Source organism: Poecilia formosa, unplaced genomic scaffold (assembly GCF_000485575.1).
Source record: "Poecilia formosa unplaced genomic scaffold, Poecilia_formosa-5.1.2 Scaffold230, whole genome shotgun sequence".
Classification (NCBI taxonomy): Eukaryota; Metazoa; Chordata; class Actinopteri; order Cyprinodontiformes; family Poeciliidae; genus Poecilia; species Poecilia formosa.
This window is the reverse complement of record NW_006800169.1, coordinates 889880-910343: the sequence shown is the minus strand read 5'-3', so window position 1 is coordinate 910343 and position 20464 is coordinate 889880. Positions and strand designations below refer to the sequence as shown.

Sequence of the window (20464 nt, the reverse complement as noted above, 5' to 3'; positions counted from 1 at the left end):
TTAGGAAAGGGTTAGGTTTATGACCCACTAAGTGATTTTTCTTTTCCAGAACAACATACACTTTTTGACGAATAATAGTCCCATTTTTCTTAAAATGTATTTAACAGAATTTGCTTAAAGTGTCTAATGACAATGGCACTGGTGAATGTACGGTTTTTGTACCCTTTGTAGCTTTTGACTTGATCCTAGCTAGCAGACAAGTGTTCATATAAACCTCAGCGTGCCAGATCATACTGAGCTAATATATGGAGTACTCTTCATGTATTGGATCAAAAGTGTTCAAAGCAATAAAGGGTTTTTGAACCCTTTTTTTTTAGCTATATATTTTCACACACTTGGACAGAGTATTGGCACATTTCATAATATCTTTGCCATTTCTACCACATTCTCTGAATCAAATGCTTTATTCTTCTAAAATCTGATTGGTGAAGACAGTAATACCTTGCTTTTATGCAGATGATGTACAGCTGTGCTGTTTAAGAATTAGGAGTTCTCCAAACAGTCTAAATTACTGCACAGTCACAAAGTTTCCTGGATTCAAATCCCATTGGGTTTAGGATAGGTGTGTGTACTACAGACAGTAGATGGAGAACCTAAAATAAATGGTAACACTTTATTTGAAGGGGGTTGAATAAGACTGTCATGACACTTTCATAAATATGACATACCACCTGTCATGAACATGAATAAGCCTTCATGAATATTTATGACTGTTGTCATAAAGCGTCATTCGGTAAATTATGACACTTTTAATACAAAGTTGACATTATTCAAAATGTCTTTATGACAACTTGACATTAACTAGGAAATCATTACTGTTTAAACGTTACCTCTTATAACATAAAGTTACCTATTTTTTAAAGTGAAATCAGTAATACTTTTATAACAAATTTATATCAGTAAATGAGATGAAATTATTGACCCAGAGAGCATGGTTCCTCTGATCAGGCAACAAACCGGACTTTTGAACTCAGCTGTCAAGTGAAATTTAAGGAATTTGTGGTGCGTTTTTGACTAACCAGTGGATCCCTTTTTTTTTTTTTTATAATCACTATAAGCTGTGCTTTGTGGCTGAATAGAAGGGCAGGTAAAGTGCATGCTGAGGTTACTGTCCTCGATGCAGCTGTTCTGGGTTTGATTACCAGACCTGGACTATTAACTGCATATCAGAATTTATGACTTCTTTGACAGTTTTAAAACTGTCAAGTTAGTGTTTCAGCTGGCCTCTGTGCAGCTCTGCTCCCACACAGTTTTCTGAAGTTGGTGTACAGGAAAAGTCTCATGACACGTAGAGCCCGCAGCAGCCTGTACAATCCTGCTTGTGGGAGAAACCTGAATGAATTAAGCTTAGTGGAGAACTCAGTTTTAAAAGACGTCTTTTTTTCTTCAATGGTTTAACTGATGTCTTTGAAATTAACTCCAACTGTTATCAAAACTTGAATGGCAAAGCTTGAAATTACAATGGAACAATCACTCCTCCTGACTGATGGCGGTGCCTTTCTGTAAACACAGGCTTTATTATTCTCATGTCTGATTTAAGTTGCATGAGTTAAGGTCTGACCCCGTACTGTAGAACTGAAACTCGCTGTGTCTCTTGTCAGGTCGGTGAGGAGATCCACACAGCCGTTTGGAGGCATCCAGCTCATCGTCTGTGGAGATTTCCTCCAGCTACCTCCAGTTCCTAAAGAAAAGGAAAAGGCCAGCTTCTGCTTCCAGGTTGGCCTTCTGCAGAATTTCTTTACTGATCTGCTGAAGCTCTGCAGTAGTCCTGCTGACCTACACTGGATCTTATTTTCGTGAGATAAAGCTACATGTTAAATAGATTAGGACCCTCAGTATTGGTTTTTCCTGGTATATGGATGCATATGCTACGGCTGGCCTGAGTACACATGAGTCATTGCTGCTGTCTGTGTTTATTACTAATACAAACAATGTTCTTTAGTGAGCATCTTCCTTCCCTTTGCACATTTTCTGGGAATCATTATGGAAATTCATGGAAAACCTTCTGATCTGTGAACTTTCAGGCCAGGAGTTGGCGGAAGGTCATCCAGGTCAATATGGAGCTAACAGAAGTGAGGAGGCAAACCGACCAGAACTTTATCTCCCTCCTGCAGGCAGTGAGGGTGGGCAGGTAAAACACCCTCATGGTTGGCTCTCCATTATACCTGTCTGAGCCAATCTCACAGGAATTTATTGTGATGCTGCTGCTTTACATAATACATTTCATGGCTTTTTGAGAAATTCTTTAATCTCCCATGGCAACCATTCAGCTGTGAACAACACCTGGTTGGACTTAGCCCCGCCTTTGAGGCGCAGCTCCTCCTCTGAGCTGCAGTTTCCAAGCTTCAGTTTCGCAGGAGTTTTAAAAGAGACAGAGGCCCAATTTCAAGTCAAATTTCATTTGCCATGTTTGTGATAGTGGTGTTTTATCCATCTATGTGCCTAGAAAACACATAATACTACCCCTTTAAAGTCTTACATTTGCATATCTAAAATTAAGATCTTAAAATGTCTTGAATTCATTTTTTTTTAAATAAGTTGGCCTTGCCTGCCTTAATCAAAGGTCTTAAATTCTACATGTCTGTCTTTTGTTTCTCATGGGAATTTCTACTTCAGGCAACTCTTTGAATCGTGTTCAGACATGTTCATTGCGTTCTGTGACTCTAGGCATGTGAGGTTACTGGTAATTAGCTGCTAATATACCCTTGCTAACTATTTTTTATTTATTTATTTTTCCACCAATCATGGCAAATTCATCAGCAGTTGGCTGGAGTACGTTTGTCTTTGCCATAGGTGCATTTCTGTTGCCAACCCATAAGAGGCTAAGCGCATTATGTTCCAAATAGCTTGGCACTATGGGGTTTAAGGCTGTAGAGAGAATGACATAATATGCAATTTTCTAAAGTAAATGTTTGTGGTGATACAGGTCTTAAATTTCATTCATACATTTAAGTTGGTGAAATGTGCAGAAGCCCTGTCAATGAGTGACACAGTCCTACAGTTTTTATTCCCACATGGAGATCGACAAGCTGTGACAGGATGAGGTGTGATATGTCTCTTAGCTTTGCGTGTCATGTTCCCTTTAACAGGTAATGACTATGGAATGTTTTCTTCATTTCTTGTAAGTTTCATGTTGGATTTATACAGTTTCAAAACATGAGACGGCACAGATCTCGCTTCTCCTGCTAGAATTAGAATTGGTGAATGTATTTTAGTTTCTTAATTCTTTTGTTTTTTCTCCCCTCCAAGTTATAAATGTTACACCCAGAGCAGCTCCATCTCCGGTATGAGTTTGAGCTTTTCCTGAAGGAAATGTTCTGTGTCACAATAACTCAGGGTGTCGGAGGAAGTCACAGCCACACTGCTGAAGAGCGCCTACCATCAGATAGAGCGGGACGGGATTCTGGCCACCAGGCTGTGTACACACAAGGATGACGTGGAGCTCACCAATCAGAACAAACTCCAGCAGCTGCCAGGTCTGAATGCTAACTGCCTGCTCCTCCATTAACCCCTTAAACGACGTCTTTACCGGCGTTGCACTGAGAAGTAGCTCTGATGCGCTGTTCCTCCAGGTGTTTGCTAATTGGGGAGGAACAAAACCGATAATTATTGAAAATTTTCTCCACTGTGCCACTAGAGTATCAATCAGAAAATAAAAAAAGCATAATTAAATGCAGTTGCTATGTGGAGTTTGGTGATACAAATCACTTCTTGAAGCAGCATCCTGAAGAAGCCCATTTCAAAAGATAATCTTTTGCAATAACAGTATTTGTGCTTATGATGCTTGTATCGCCCACCCCTAGTTCTGGAATCTTTTTAATTTTGTAAGATACAATTTCATCAAAACCCCTTTTAATAAGATGGCAGGGGCGGAGGGGGGCTTTCAGTATTTATTTTTTAGTGTGCATTTTTTGTCAGTGACCTACTGTAACCGAAGCGTTTCTCCTCATCCTGCAGGGTCGTCGCGGGCGTTTGAGGCTCTAGACAGCGACCCAGAGCTGGTGAGGACCATAGATGCTCACAGCCCAGTCAGCAGGCTGATCCAGCTGAAAGTGGGAGCCCAGGTAGACTTCAACTCAATGTCTCCTGCTGAGATTGACTCCGTTTGAATAAAACCACTTTTTAAAACCTTTTTGCATCCCAAAAGGTCATGCTGACCAAAAACCTGGATGTAGCTCGAGGTCTGGTGAACGGCGCCAGGGGAGTGGTGGAGTCATTCGACTCAGGAAAACAAGGTTTGGATCAGTTTGTTTTGTTTTGTTTTTTTTTCTTCTGTTGGCACAGTACTTGAACAGGAGCACAATTAAAAGTCCCCCCCCACTTGTCAGTGTGTGACAGAAAAGCTCCTCATATTTTCATTTAATTAAAACCAAATTAAAATTAGCTTTTGTTCTTTCAGTGGGAGAACAAAAGTGTTCAGAATGACACAGTGATGACAGAGTAGGCTCATCACTGTGACAGTAGTGGCTCCATTCAACAACGTTGCAGCTCCAGGAGATCAGCTGAACCTGCTTAATTTAGAACAAAATAAACTTCAGAATTTACATTTTTTGCCAGCTTTTATAAATGTACTGACCTTTTGTTTGTAACGTTCAGACAGGAGAGGTAGAGATTTCAATTTAATCATTAAACCAATTGTCTTTATTCTTGTTCCTAAACTTTGTACCCCACTATTAAAAACAGAATCCTTACTTGACACCATGTTGTGAGATTTGGAAATGAAGGGACCCGTAGAGTTGTTGTTTTTCTACCAAACATATTTTCTTGTTCGCCATCAAACTCGTATTGATTATTGCTGTTGTAGTTTTCTCACTGAACCCTAAAGCTGTGTGGTTTTCTGTTAGAGCAGAAAACCACAAGCCTGTCTCAGTGTTAATTAATGGAACAGTTCTGGGTAAACTGCCACAGACACATTTAAATAATCTTCATTTTTAAGTGGGTTGTACCAGCGGGGCTGGCAGAACCTGGTCCAGGAACACCGTCAGATTAAAAAATCTAAATATTGGATCCAAAGTGATTTGACAGACAGTGTGACTTTAAAATGAAGATAAAGAGGGGGGGAGAAAGTGAAGATTCTGAGGTGGTTTTTACTTTCATGAGCATCAAAAATAATTCTACATCAGTTCATCAGTCTCTTCTTTTGCCTTCTGCTCTTCTTGAACCTCCAGTTGGTTGTGGCTGATGGCAGCTCATACTGAGCCTGGTTCTGGTTCTGCTGGATGTTTCTTCCTGTTAAAAGGGGAGTTCTTCCTCCCCACTGTCGCTTCATGCATGCTCTGTATGAGAGATTGTTGTAAAGTCTGTACATGAAGCAAACAGCTGCCTGTCAACGACTCCATGTTGTGCCAATAGAGAAGACTTTTTCCTGATCCACTGATCTCCCTCGTTTGTTGTCAGGATTCCCACGTGTGCGCTTCCTGTGTGGGGTCACGGAGGTGCTGAAGCCAGAGCGCTGGGTGTTTAAATCCACCGGCGGGATCCATTTGAGCCGACAGCAGCTACCGCTGAAACTGGCCTGGGCCATCTCCATCCACAAGAGCCAGGTGAGTCCAGCATCTGCACTGCAAAAACACAAGTCTGACCAAGTAGTTATCTAGTTTCTACTGCATATATCTTAGTTTTGTAAATTTCTAAGAGCTTTTTTTTTTTTTTTTAAATAAATAATTCTTTATAGTCATAAAGTACTAGTTCCACTGGCAGATTATTTTCACTTATGGGAAAAATGAATTTTACTTGAATTCAGTGATTTTTTTTTTTTTTTTTTTTTTTCCCCATCTATAGTTCAGCAGGAGACTCAATGTCTGACAGAGAGAGTGAATAAGTTTGCTTATAACTGCTTCCTCTTTGTTCCCATCCTCATCAACAGAGAAGGACAACTGAAAATGATTCTCTGAATCTTTTGACTCTTGTGGTTGGAGGACTTGTTTATCACACCACTCTGTGTTGTGTCTTTACTCCAGCTATTGATAACTAGTTTCAGGGGACTCATGTTGGTTCCTGACTGGTTTCCACTAAACCACCTTTTTTTTCAGAGCACACTATTGGAGACATGGCCACGTTCCTTTTTCTCTTGATTTCCTGTTGCTCTTGGCAGTGCTCCTGCCAAGTGTTTCTATATCCTGTTGCTGGTTGGGTGAGGGGGGAGAAGAGGTGATATTGGTGGCAACAAATATATTTGGAAAGGAAATGACTGTTTCACCCTGCAGCTGCTGCTGCTACTACATCCTGACCCCAATAATTGGCTGGAGAATGGAGAAAGAGGCACTCTGGATAATTGGGATCACTGGTTGTGAGCACTGGGAGCAGGGGTGGTCTACAGCGCAGGTGTCTGCAGATATAACACAATTAATTAACAGAATTTAAATTACCTTTTTTGTTTTCTACTCTGTATTTAAGATGGGTTCTAGAGTAGAAATCCAATAGTTGCAGTAAAACTGAGCATGAGGGGAGAGTGATGGCAGCTTCTGCACCAGGAGACTTGGCCTGTATTCCAGTTGTAGTCGGAACTGGGAAAGTCTAATTTCACAATCAGAAAAATTTGATTTCCTACAGGGAACAATTCCATCTACCCCGTTAGGTCTTGTAAGGCCGACTTTGGGTCTCGATACGGCCGCTCCTCACATCAACAGTGACCTGCGGTAGAAATGCATTTATTTACAAGTGTCTGACAAAAGTGTCTGGAACTTTAAACTGAACAAATGAAGTGGTGTTACCTTATGGATCGTAGCACTTAAAGGGGCAGTGTTATGTAAAACCGACTTTTTGAGCTTTACATCATGTTATGTTATTCTGTCATTAGAAAAAAAACCTTAAGTGTTGTTTTGATTCTTTCATGCATGTTTGAGAAACCATTTAATCTCCATGGCAACCATTCAACTGTTCAAAATGCCTGGTAGGGCCCAACCAAGTGCAAGTCAGAGCAAAGCTGGAGAAAACCTTGTTAAAGAGTTAATAGAGGAGACGTCTTCCTGAAGGCGGAGTTTCAGAGAACGTTTTAAAACGACAGGCCCAATTTCAAGCTGTTAAGTTATAAAGTAAAACTTCTTTTGTCACATTTGACATAGCATTTTTTTAACAACTGAAGTGAACATACTTACTTGATAGTCCAATAAAATGGCACTATGTCCCTAAAAAAAAACGCATAATACTGCCCCTTTAACCTCCTAGCATCGCGCTGTGTTATGGAAAAACTGGTCATGGCTTATTAATTACAAGTTCACAAATGATGCTTCAGTTGCAATCATTTAATTGAGGAATTTAGGGTAACTGTGCCGCTGGGTTGTTTTAATATGGTACTGTCTTAACCTGCTGAGTAACTGCACCGGTTAAATGCTGGATTTTTTTTTTTCTTTTAGTCTAATATCCTGCTGCAACCAGGCCTGAATTTATAAGTAAATTTTGCATACCTTCACCGGAAATGTGGCTTGGTAGCTTACATAAAGAAGGAATGTGGAGTGCTAGTTCATGCCTGTGAATTCTGAATGTTGCATCATCTTCTGGTGCATTTTCAAAATGGGGAAGTTGTGGAGACACAGTGTAATAATCCACTTTGATAAAGACTTTTTTAAATTTTTTTTTTATCCTGATTCGAGTCTCGACTAGAAAACGGCTTCAGATTCATTAGATATTGAAGTGCTGCTCTCTCATTGTTCCCCCTGCTGAGTGTGTTGCTCATGTTGAACAGCCAGTTTATTCCTTGTCTGTGTTTCTTGTGAAGGGAATGACTCTGGACTGTGTGGAGATTTCCCTGGCTCGGGTGTTTGAGAGCGGCCAGGCCTACGTGGCCCTGTCTCGAGCTCGAAGCCTGGAGGGCCTCAGGGTCATGGACTTTGACCCCCATGTTGTCCGGGCGGATCCAGATGTTCTCCTCTTCTACAAGAAGCTGAGGAAGGAGCGGCTGCTCATGCAGGTGAGTGCGGAGCTCTCCCCGTCTCCCAAAGTTTGATCTTGACTAAAAGATTTCATCTTCAGTGTCACCAAGTTTCCAGAAAGTGAGAATTGTGATGTTTTTGTGTTCAGAACTGATTGAGTGGGTTTTCCCTGCAGGCCTCCGTGGATAATTTCTACAATAAAGAAAATGCTTAGGAGCATCTGCATCTCCTGAGCCACTATGCACCATGTGCATGACTAATGCTTTTAATACAATCTGAATTTTACTTAACTCATTGGATGAGTTCCACTGCCACCTGCAGCTCATTTCTGCAACTTGCAGTTTTTATTCTTTGTTTTTTTGTTTTTAAATCATGTTATGATTTGTAATTTATTGAGGTTTGTATTTAAATAAACTTTTAGCCCTACTAACAAAGTCTTGTCGTCATGTAGATTGCACGAACGAGAAATAATTGAGTTTGTAAGAGTTTATGAAAATGCTGAGTCATGTGTATGGCAGCCAGATATAACTGGATTTACCACTTTGGCTTTATGGTGATTATTTGAGTAGCTTAAAATCTGAACTAAAGCGACTCAACAGCTTCACAGGCTTTATGTAAAATCTAAGGCAATTCAGGAAAAGGAAAAGTTTAACAATTCTGGGGAAAAAAACTTTATAAATCAAAGACAAGACAGCAAAGTCACTGAATCCGGTGTCACTTTTGCCACATTTGGTTAGCCTTTTACTGCAAAATGGCTGACATTTTCCGAAGACACAATTTTTATATTAACAAAAATTGTAAACAAGTCTTCAGACTTTGCCATGAAGTGAATTGTGTTTCCATTAATCGTCTTTAACATTTCTGCAGCTTGGTTTGGGTTGACCTTTCAGTAAATTCAGTTGACTGGGCAGGACTGGCTCAGACACACGCCTCTGAAAACGCTTCATGTGTTTTGGATTGACTGGTGACACCCTAACCAGACGGCCTTTTATCAAGGGCCGGCCACCCTGGAGTTAGCCAAAAGTATGTAGTTGTATACAAGTAACTTCACAATGTTATTGTGGGATGTTGCATAGAGAAAAATTAAGGCGTAAAGATAATTTTATTTATATAGTACATTTTCAGCAACAAGGCAAAACAAGGTGCCTGGTCCACACGTAACAGAAATTCTGGAAAAATGAATAAATTCTTATGCATTTGGGCTTTTCATCCACATGAAAACTGTTTATCACTAAAAATGATTAGAAAAACTCTAACAAAAATGGAGATTTGAGTCTTGCGCATTACAGGCACCAATATATCCACATACTTTGACAACTGAGATTGTCTTGTTTTATTAACTTTGTATTATAATGCTCTAAAAGTATGGCCACACAAATGAACCATACACACATGTTTAATTGTGCCAGGAGGCACAATTAAAGATGTGCCTGTTAGCAACCACAACTTCCTAACAGGAAGTTTTGAAGCAATCCAATTCGTTCATAGGTCTTTGTTTTGTGCTACACTGCCCCCTATGGGTTTAGCATGTTTGAAACGACACAAACGGGTGGATTTGTTCAGATTAATGTGGAAGAACTTTTCTGAAAATGATAAAGTGTGCAATTTTTAAAACAATGTGATGCAGATGTTTGTTGCATGTTGGCCTCAGACTCCAAGGCTTAAAATTAAGCATGATCTGTAGCGTGATTAGGCTGTTTTGCCTTTGCAGAAACAGGGTTTCCCCCAGAAAACTTGCTAAGCCCGATGGTGGGGGTGTCGAGGTGGTCAACCGGTGGTCTACCGTGTTTTTGTATTAAAAGATGTTAAGTTGACAGAAAATATTAAGGTATTACTGTGTAATTATATGTTACAGGAAAATATCTCCAGTGAAATGCTATTTAAACCCACAACTAGTCTAAAAACAACAAATGTGCACTTCTGTTTAATCCAAAATTAAGTCAGCAGCTCCATCAGGCCCCAAGAGCTTTAGGGGCCCCATAAATGCTAATATTTTAAAGTAGCCCACAGATACATAAATGTAACACTTGTTTATTGAGATTATCAATGCTGTTAAACTTGATTCAATTTCAGCATACATAAATTAAAAGATTTTAATTGTTTAACATTTAAATTAAAGATTTTAAGGACCTGGCAAGTTTACTTTGTAAAACTTCAAAGTACAATATTCATATTGTTTTGTTACTATAGCAACAATCTGATGCTGTGAGTTTAATCTTTGAATTTACAAATACAAGTTAGTAAAATGCGATTATAACTTATTGCTTTTTAGGCTGGCCAACTAAACTACTCCCTTCTCCCATATTTAACTAACTCTAACACAGAAGCTGTTAGAGGTGCTGATGATTTTAGCAGCTAGAGGGGCCCCTAAGTCAAAGTCTGTGCAAGGCCTCATGCAGCCTTGGACCAGCCCTGCATGATGAGTAAATCTGCTGCACTGCGCAGAGATGCGCAACAAATGGGAGATTTGGCTTTAGTAGTTGTTCCATTCTTGTCTGTTGAGTTTTAATTGTCACAGAAACTATTCTGGTTGGTCGAGTTTATGGGACTTGACGGTCACGAGTTTCTCAGATCTCCGTGCGGCTTAACTCTAAGTAGACCAGTGTTTTTCAACCACTGTGCCGTGGCACACTAGAGTGCTGTGAGTGATTGTCAATTGTGCCGTGGAAATGATCCAATTTCACCTAGAGTACCACATTTTCCGGACTATAAGCCGCTACTACTTTTTTCCTAAGCTTTGAACCATGCGGCCTGGTGCGGCTTTTCTGTGGATTTTTCTTCAACCATCTTTAGCAGGAAGTGAATCATTCGAAGTCAAAATTGTAAATCAAAGAACACACTAATTTTCATTTTGAAAAAGCACATGCTAGCAGCAGGTACGACAGAAATGTTTTCAAACTCATATGATGCAGCTTTTAAGTTGAGGGCTATCGATCTGGCTTATAGTATGGTGCGCTCTTTAGTCCGGAAAATATGGTAGTTGGTCTTAAAAGATTTTTATTTTAATTATCTGCAAATAATGTAATCTTCGAGGGTCTCTGTTGTAGTAGTGACTAGCAGCGTAATCATGTAATTTTCTTACCAGTAGATGGCAGTAGGTACAGAGCATTTTACATCAAAACAAGAGAATTAGTGATGCATGAATGTTACAGGTAGCGGTGTATCTAACAAGATTGTAACAGTGATGGAAACGACAGTGAAGCTCAGCAGTAGTTGGAAAGAACATGGGTCCATTTCCCACAACATATCTGTGTGAAGTGAGCTTCTCAAGCCTGGTTACTATAAAAACTGAAACCAGAGAGAGACTGAGAGCTGTTGAGGAAGAGCTTTGTCTGTCTTCAATTTCTGCCAGGAAATCAGCTGTTTTCATCCAAACATGCACAGGTTTCACACTAGATGGGTAAAATATACAGATATTGACATTTTGTACATGCAAATCTTCACATTGTAACAGTCAATATGAAGTAAAATCTTTCCTAAATATTATTGCTTCTTTCAGAATAATTATTTTCTGTATTCTGGCTAAAGGAATGGTTGTGGATTAGTTTGTAAAACACTTTGAAGTTTTCTACAACTTCTTTAAATTTAAGACCACATTGTTGTGGCACTGTTCAGGTGTATTTTTGAAGTGGACATGTTACATGCAATTTGAAATTAGAAATATAAAATATGATAAAAATAAATTTCTGTGTTTATTTGATTCCTATTCAAGACACTTTGATAAGAATGACTATATATAAAATATAGGCGGCCTTTGTCTACATTTTTGGTTGGTGGTGTGCATTGTGATTTTTTTCAATTAAAACAATGTACCTTCGCTCAAAAAAGGTTGAAAAATACTGAAGTAGACAACGCATTTGATATGATTTGATGCATCGTGTAACCGGAAAAATAATACTAAATTAATATAAAATCAGCGTGATGCGTGACTCCGAGGAGAGCGTTAAAGCTCCTCACCAGGCTGAACCTGCATGATGTGGTTAGCGCTGCTCGATATCCACAAACTCTCCGGCCAACCGGGACCACAGACATAAACTTTACAGGGAAGACAGACACAGAGCCACACACTGGGCAGCGTGTTGAGATGTAAACGCCGCATATAATTGTTCGTTCAGAAAGATAAATCATTCTCACCGCTCCACAACGCGCCTCTGAATTCGCTACAAGTTATTCCTGCGGTTCACATTGAGCTGCGCAACCAGAGCTAACGCGGCGGGCTTTAAACTCTTACCTAGAGTTCTCCAAAGGATCATAATTCCTCACAGTAAGTTGATGTAAATATCCATACAGGTCAGTCTGTGTCCAGTTTGAGTGAAAGGAGGCGCGCGCGATTCCGCTGAGGTAAAGCAGCGGCAGCGCGCGAGGCAAAGCGCAGCGGTGTGATTGGTCCACGCGCTGTCAGCTTTAAATGCATAAACTATAAACCTATTATAAACCTATCCCTAAGGATAAATCTGCTCTGCTAGTGAAATTCTCAGAGCAACAGAGACGCTTGCAACCCGGCATTAAAAAAAGAAGGAAAAAAAAAGCGATTTTTGTTTTTCTATTTATTTTCCTTGAAACGTAAACAAGCAACGCTTAGCCTGGCGGCATGGCTAGTAAAGCATGGTGGGCCGCCAGGCTTATAATACACTGGGGGAAACCCTGAGAAATCCTCAAGTTGGAGATTTAAGGGGGTTGATCTCTAGCATCATTAGAAGTGCTTTGAAATCAAAAATGTAATTTCATATGAACTTATTCATTGCCAGGAATAACAAAGAATGACATATTCAGACAGACTGACGAGGAACCAGGGATAAGAGGAAAATATTTATTTCTAAGTCGGAACAGTGATTCCAAGGCCAAACCCTGAGGTAAACGTTTCATCCTGGAGCGCCATCTTAACTCTGGACTGATTTCTAACACTGCTGCACCAGGGATGGGAGCAGCAGTGTTGATGAATAATAATGGTATTAAGAGCACATAATTACAGAGGACATGCATTAAGTCTAACATGATTATGGGAAGCATGCATCATGGTGGCTGCTTAGTTGATCAGGATCCTACAGCTGCACTGGGTGAGGAGGGGGGGACTGTCATTTCACATTGTGGAATAACTTGTGTGCAACCTGAAAGCAGAGAAACGTGATTAGATTCTTTACTGAAACACACTCAATCAAAATCAGCTTCAGCATCTTCAGCGTGTTCAGAGAGGATTAGAGACCAGAGCTTCTGTTCTCAACCAATAAATGTACTGAAGGACTTCAAGTTGTTTTTTGTTTGCTTTGTTTTTCTGTTTTTTTCCTGGCTGCTGGTGAGCTAAAAAAAAAAAAAAAAAGAAGAAGAATCAGTTGTTTTTCAGCTGCTGAATCCTTACTATGTGTTTTACATGCAGACTTTATAATTTTATTTTCTTCCTCCTGCTTTATTTGCGTGGATGCGAGTTTAATTTTAACCAAAGTTATTTAATTCTACTCAAACACTCGTCTGTTCATAGTTGCGACTTGCAGTGTTTGCCTTTAACTAAAAGTTAAAGAAATAATCTTTTTTTGGACTTAAACTCTGGCTGAACTGAGATCAGTTTTATTTAGTTTCCAATTCATTCTCATCATATGACATTCTGAATGTGTGGCTTTTTATTTGCTAAAGCAGAAGCAAGAGCTTTATTTTTGTCAAGTGGCACTTTAGTCATACATACTCTTGTGAGCAAAACTTTGTATTTTAATTGGTTAGATGTAAAAGTTAAAACTGTAAAAAAGTAGAACAAAATATTATTTTCTAGTGATAGATTTGAACAAAAACAGATATGAGTAGCAGCTCTGCTAGTAAAGCTCAGTCTCTCCAAACTTCTCTGTAGTTCAAACTGCTGTAACACTTACACAGTGGTCCCGTGCGTGCAGGAAGTCAAACAGCTCTTCTGTGCACTCCTCCGTAGTGCTGGACCTGGAGCTGACCCTGGCTTCACACACCTCCAGAAGCTCCTTCAGGTGCACACAGTGCTCAGTCTGCTCACATTTGGATCGTATCGTTTCCAAGGGGTCCTGGAAGGTACCAGAGACGGAATGGCAACAGCAAATCAGTATGATTTCCCCTCTGACCCAGAGTTAACCCTCAGCCAGAAGCAGACAGTGCCTCGTTACGGCCTTTATTATAAAATATTTGAAATGCATTAAAAGATGTAAATAAATGTAATTATATTGCTTTTTAAAAAATAAAACATTTTGTTGCCTAAAATACAATAACAGCATTCCATTAGTGAACTCTATAATTTGTAGCAAAGGATGAATCTGCATTAAAAAAATACATCAACATGTGAAAAGCTAAAACCCTTTCTGCTGGACTTATCAATGCAGTGTATGGTTGAACTGGTGATCAGTTTTGGATTAACCAATTAAGAAACATTTGTTACAGCATTGTCTGCAGTAACAAAGTAAAATTGTGCCATACAGACATGATTTTACAAAGCAAAGTATTGGAATCATCAATCGATTTCCAGATGAAGCTTTTACAATCAAATCTGTAATAGGTGGTCTTAGGTTTGTGTGGTGATATGAAATATGTTATTTTAGACTGAACATGTGTTTAGCTTTTAGGCAGCTGAACACATGTGGAATCCTCTATAAAGTAGAGAATTGTGGTAAGGAACAAAGAGTTTCTAGAAAATGTGAATTTAATGATTGAAGAAAACAAATGCTCAAGTTTAGTGTGAAAGCACACACATATTTTTTTATTTTTAATTATGTTGTCTTTTAATGTACAGCACTGTATCAGCTGTGGCTGTTTTAAAGTGCTTTATAAATAAAGTTAGTATGGTATGGAAAAACACTCCATCTCCCTCCTGCATATGTGTTTCTGTCCCTGTTCTTCAGCAGCCAGTCATCTGCTTCCGTCCAACTGAGACTGATATAATTTAAATACACTTACCACCATTTCTTCCTCCTCTTCTTCCTCCTCTTCTTCCTCAGCAGGAGCATCCTCCTATTCAACGGCAAGAAGAATTCCAGTCAGTTTAAACTGAAATAAAAGCCTATTCAAGAACTCAAGGTGAACTTACACTGACATTTTAAAATTCCCTGGTAGCCATCTTTTATTAACTATTCATAGATAAATCTAATCTCTAAATTCGGATATCTTTGCCCTGACTTCGCTTAACCAGAGTCGATATTAACATGTCTTTCTATGTTATAGTTGTTCCAGTTTAAGGGCTGACCCTTCGCTTATACGGTCCACCGCTGAGCTATTAGGTTACACAAACCGGTACACTATTTTAATTTGGCTCCTGTTTACATATATTTGTCTATTTACTGTACCTCTTCGTCGGGGTCTCCGGACGTGAGCATTTTTTTCTCGAAAACCATTTCTGCGAGTTTGAAACTTGCCAACAAATCAGCTACCTGAAGTGAAAGCCTGAACTGAAGTCCCTGTTCGAGGACGCGAGGTCGGTCACACGCCGGAAACGAGTAGAACGCTCTCTCCGTCTACAGTTTTCTATTGGCGGAAATGTTTTATCGACGTTTATTTTGTCTAATCACATACAGAGTTTGCCTAAGTCCCGCCTTAGTGAAAACAGGAAGCGCGGAACTGTTTTAGAAGGGTGCAAAGGATCCGTCGGATGAAAAAAGTTGTAGTACATCGTGATGGGGCTGTTCCTGGATACTTCCAGAGTGATATTTAGTAGGGTTAAAGACCTGAGAGCCCTGACTTCTAAGCGACACCGAGTGAAAGGAAAATGGGTAAGTCACCAAAAAACAGGCAAACAAAATAGCTTTTAGTGTTTTGTGTCTGAGAAAACTTTTATTTTAAGGGGTTCGAGTCAGTGGGTTCGCACCAATTATCACCCGGCGAAGCAGTGTTCAGGGTGGGCGGAGTTTGGACAGTGACAAGTACTCCGTTCCGATCCACCAATTCTAACATGTGACTGGCATAATAACCATAACAGTTTTTTGGAGAGAAGATAATAATATTTCTTGAATGATGTGTACAAAATGTGTGTATAAAATCAAATCAGGTGATTTTTTTATTTTTGTGTGGAGCTCGAGCGAGTGAGGGTGGATCAGAAAATTAATAACTTACATATTTAACATATGTAAAAGAAGCTACTGGAAATGATTTAGCTTTTGATACTTAACCACAAAGCATAGACGTTCTCTTCTGGCTGTTATAATGTGCCCAGTTCAGTTTGTCTGAAAAAAAATACAAGACAGCCTTTTATATTTCAATAAAATTTCATATCCTTTATGATTTTATGAAATTATCAAGTCACATTAGAACCTTATATATCTATGAACTTGTCTTTTTCATGTCTTTTTTTGTCATTCAAAAAGACCTGTCAGTTGGTCATGAAGTTAACTCAGAATTATTGCTAAATGTGTTTCTTCTTTTCTCTCCTACAGGCTGCCACACAACCCAAGCAGCCTCCCACCAGAATGGCTCTGCAGCACTTCGATGCCACCTACAGCGCCCAGCTGGGGGCGCTCTGGCCCTCAATCCGAGTGGCCCTGCTGTCAGAGAGGAAGTATGGAGCCCTGCTCAATCATTTCTCCCATAATCCAGATGTGGAAGAACTCCAAGGTCAGGGATGCAAAGATTTCATAAGCAATGGAGAGGGTAGGTGTGCATTTCATTTCCAATCTTCGCTGCGACATCCGATGATGTAGTACACACAGCTTCAAAACACAAGCTCCATGATAATCTCCTACTGAGAAGTGTTGCAGAGAACCACGCAGGCTCTGGTGCAGAGCTTACTCCAGCATTGGCAGCAGGTGGCTGTGGGGGCATTTTCATGCACAGTGAGGCAATAAAGTGTTGCAAAACAGCCATGTGGCATGAAGTGAAGAAGACACTTCTGTCCAAGAAAAACATGGAGGACAGAGTTCAATTCAGCATTAAGTGTGACTTTTGTTCTCCAATGAATCCTCCTTCTGATTGTTGTGGAAATCTGCGATGCGTTATCAGATGTGATAAAAGCCTTTTAAATGTTTCTGACTCAGAACCCAACAGGAGTGTCTCTGGTAGATCTTTTGGTTGTCTTGTCTACAGCTAATTTCCCCTTTTTGTGTTTTTTGCAGCCTTCATGTTTCCGGCCTCTGCTGATCACCACTCTGAGCTTAGACCTGAAGAAGACTCCAGCAGTGTGTCTACAGTGACTCATGGTGGTGGTATTCGGCAGCCTTCTCCTCTACGGCTCAGTCCCAATATCAGGTGCTTGGTTTTTCCGAGAGGAGATATCACACGGTTCAGGCCTGCAAGGTGAGCGAAGGTCTTGTACAGTCCGATTTATCGGCGCGCAGATAAAATCAGGACGACCTCAACACATGAAGTGTTGTCTGAATCTCACTTCTCTCCTGTTATCTTAAGACCTGACAAGTTTGGTTTGTTGAGTTACTACCTGCTGGACGCGGCGTCCATGTTGCCTTGTCTGGCGCTGGATGTGCAGGAGAGTCACACAGTTCTGGATCTGTGCGCCGCTCCGGGTGGAAAGGCCCTGGCTTTACTTCAGACCCAGTCCGTCAGTGAGTGTCCTGCTCTAAGCCACTCTTCATCAAACTCTACCCAGTCTGGTTAGTCTCCTGGCTCCTCCGACAATTATCCACTGTGTCGTTTTTATGCCCCAGGGTTTTTGTGTGCCAACGACTTGTCCGTGTCTCGAACGTCTCGATTGAAACGGGTTCTGCACAGCTATGTTCCGAAAGCGCTTCTGACCGATGACAAACTGCGCATCACATCGTTTGACGGCACCATTTGGGGGGAGATCGAAAGGAACTCCTTCGATAGAGTAAGCCCAGGTCACTCAATCATCTTCTTCCTGTTACTCTGGTGACACGCTGATCTGATACCATCTTCACTTCAGGTCCTTGTTGACGTCCCCTGCACCACAGACAGACATTCCCTCATGGATGACGACAACAACATATTCAGCAGGAGCAGAGTCGGAGAAAGGCGGAGCCTACCACAGCTGCAGGCGCAGCTTCTGCTGTAAGAATGATGGAAACACAGAAACAGACCAAACATTTAATCATCAACCACTGATGATTAAATGCCAAATATGCAAACATAATGTCACATGTCATAAATATTTTTCTTAAAAATATTCATGTGTTTACCATAGTTTTTTTTTTTTTTTTTTTTTTTTTACTCATGACGTTATGACAACACATAGCACCAGCTTGAAGGTCATGCCCAGCCTTGGGTTTGGTCTAAAGAGCAAATCTGTGCTGCACTAAGGTGTAACACAAACAGCAGTGAGACTGCTAGCTTCACATGGTAATAATCGTCAGGAACGCTTCTGCAGCTGTCTTGTCACAGTGTCTACCTGGACAGTGATCAAACTCACTGTAATAATATTGTCTGGTAAAGAGGTGTAAAAAACCTAAAAATAATCTTTATTCCCGTAGCATAATCTCACATTGAACAGTTTAGGAAAATCTAACCTTTCCCCTTAAGTGAATTTGCACAATAAAAAAAATCTCTGGTGACATGCAGAGATGCAAAATGAATTCCTTAAAAATGAATTCCTTTTTTTCTTTTTTTTTTTTAAAGAAAAAAATTCTTTAAAAATTATTTTAAACAAAATGTGACACATGTCTTCCCCCTCCTATAACTGGCATTTTCCTTTCTGACCAGCCAAAGGTCACTGGAGCTGGAAAAAATCTTAAAAAAAAAACATTCAAGAAACGGAAGAAATCTGTTTTCCCAGAACTGAATTCAAATCAGATATGGCTCTTAATACCTTTACCATGTTTCTATGAAAAATAAAAAAAATAAAATAAAAAAAGACTATTATTGAATTGATTAGTTGATCATACACATACAGTTCATCAGAGCTATAGGACTACTGTTAATCAGGTGCAACTGTAATCCAAGTTTGTGCTTCCTGTGTAGAGCGGGAATCCTGGCTGCTTGTCCTGGAGGCGATGTTCTGTATTCCACCTGCACCCTCTCTGCCAACCAGAACCAGGCTGTGGTGCAACAAGCTGTCCAGCTGGCTGAGGAGCAGCACGGCATCCAGCTTCAGGTCTGTGGATCAACCACACAAGCAGAGGAAATGATGGAAGACTTCCGCATAGACTCATTAAATACACTAAATATTAAGGCACTAATGTTTATTTTTTTCTCCCTTTCCCTCATCAGGTCATCTGTCTCCGCCCTCTGGCTCAGATGTTTAGCAATACATTTCACTTTGCTCCTAACCTCCACCTGGGTGAGATGGTCATCCCGCACTTAGCTGCTAACTTTGGACCCATTTATCTGTGCAAGCTGAGGAGACTCACCTAAACTCTGCTTTGTGGACACAAAACACAACAAACATCTTTCCACTTTCATCCCAGATCCTTTTCCTCTGGGATTCACCTGCAGTGTTATTTTTCTCCTGTAGATGTCCACAGTAGCTAAGCAGTAAAGGTGCTTGATGTATTCTGCAACCACCAGGGGGCGGTGTGCAGCTCTTCTGCAGCGCTGTTCTGTGGTTATTCATCAGGTTTGATGGCTTTGCCTCATAATGCTGCGTGTTTCTCCACAGAAGCAGAAGATAATGAAAAGGCAGCTCAGAACTTCTTTGACCATTTGGCTTTTTACATCTGAATCTGTGCAACTTCCATTACTGTAGCAGGGCTGATTCCATTTTGCATCAGCATCAGTCAGAGGTGAGGCGCTTCCTCTCATCACCGCCTAATGGGAGGCGTTCAGGGGCCGTCTGCCATCACACCGCCGATGACCCTGTGTGCTGTCCTGGCTAGGCAATGTAGCGTGAAAAAAGGTGTGTGTATGCCTGCATGTGTGAGAGAATACATATATATCTAGTACTGTATATTTGATGAGATCAGATGAATCCACATCCCATCGTCATTAAGCAGCTCGGTGCGGTGCGGCGGGGACGGGACGCCAGCCATGCGGCTCCCAGATGAACATTAAAGAGGCAGCAGAGAGCTAAAATGGGCTGGCTCGCCCTCTCTCCTGCCCCGCCGCTGTTTTATTCCACAGATGAGTGCAGATAATTTCCTGTGCGATTGTGAGTGATTACTGTATTACTGTGGCAAAAAGGGGGGATGTATCTGGGAATGCAGAGGGAATTAATGACACATAAAAACTATATATTTTTTTTGTACCGGATGCGTTGGTCCCTCAGATGGCTCTTGTGATTACCTAAACGTATTGTAAATATGTGTTTCCGATGGGCTCCTCCATAAATTTCCATGTTTTAGCGCTCAGGAGATGGCAGACGGTTAGAGATGAGTTACTCTCTGCAGACTCCACCGGCTGCCTGCTTTATTATTGAATTAGCCAATGAGGCGCTGTGCGTTTGTGTCCGTGTGTGTAAGCCTGTGTTATGCTGTGTATTAAAAAGATGAATATTATGGATTTAACTACGCAGCCTTGCTTCTGTTGTGTTTTCAAATATAATGCTTTTAATAAACATGTAAAGCGCTCTAATAGTCTTCAACACACGCCGCTGTGTGACAGACACACAGCCATAAAAATCAGACATTATGACTTAACTTTATAAGCAATATAACTGAGCTCCCAGTGCAGTCTGATGAACACTTTAATGATTTGAATCCATCAGTGTGATCAGGCAGGATATGTGTGAGTGTATGTGTGTGTGTGTGTGTGTGTGT

The 20464-nt window shown here is 40.5% G+C and overlaps 3 protein-coding genes across 5 annotated transcripts in view; 2 read left to right on the top strand and 1 right to left on the bottom strand.

The window, feature by feature from the left end:
• The window catches only part of pif1 (PIF1 5'-to-3' DNA helicase homolog (S. cerevisiae)), a 12113-nt gene extending 3796 nt beyond the window's left edge, over positions 1 to 8317 (top strand). For all 3 annotated transcript variants that reach the window (XM_007568759.2, XM_007568760.2, XM_007568758.2), the window contains exons 6-13: positions 1602 to 1716; positions 2025 to 2131; positions 3337 to 3476; positions 3958 to 4064; positions 4148 to 4235; positions 5398 to 5543; positions 7718 to 7909; positions 8047 to 8317. In XM_007568759.2, coding sequence (XP_007568821.1) covers positions 1602 to 1716; positions 2025 to 2131; positions 3337 to 3476; positions 3958 to 4064; positions 4148 to 4235; positions 5398 to 5543; positions 7718 to 7909; positions 8047 to 8085 — 934 coding nt within the window. In that variant the 3' untranslated portion in view covers positions 8086 to 8317. The remainder of the gene's footprint in view (positions 1 to 1601; positions 1717 to 2024; positions 2132 to 3336; positions 3477 to 3957; positions 4065 to 4147; positions 4236 to 5397; positions 5544 to 7717; positions 7910 to 8046) is intronic.
• A 4350-nt stretch (positions 8318 to 12667) lies between these two features.
• Positions 12668 to 15318, bottom strand: LOC103149542 (cytochrome b-c1 complex subunit 6, mitochondrial-like). The gene is made up of 4 exons (XM_007568757.2): positions 15161 to 15318; positions 14775 to 14828; positions 13730 to 13891; positions 12668 to 12979 (listed from the first exon to the last, which is right to left on the bottom strand). Exons 1-4 carry the CDS (start codon positions 15206 to 15208, stop codon positions 12947 to 12949), a joined length of 297 nt encoding a protein of 98 aa, XP_007568819.1. The 5' UTR covers positions 15209 to 15318; the 3' UTR covers positions 12668 to 12946.
• Positions 15319 to 15433: 115 nt separating this feature from the next.
• Positions 15434 to 20216, top strand: nsun4 (NOP2/Sun RNA methyltransferase 4). The gene is made up of 8 exons (XM_007568756.2): positions 15434 to 15583; positions 16244 to 16457; positions 16919 to 17099; positions 17208 to 17362; positions 17465 to 17625; positions 17701 to 17825; positions 18732 to 18864; positions 18981 to 20216. The coding sequence occupies exons 1-8, from the start codon at positions 15488 to 15490 to the stop codon at positions 19122 to 19124; spliced, it is 1209 nt and encodes a 402-aa protein (XP_007568818.1). The 5' UTR covers positions 15434 to 15487; the 3' UTR covers positions 19125 to 20216.
• Positions 20217 to 20464: the final 248 nt, after the last annotated feature.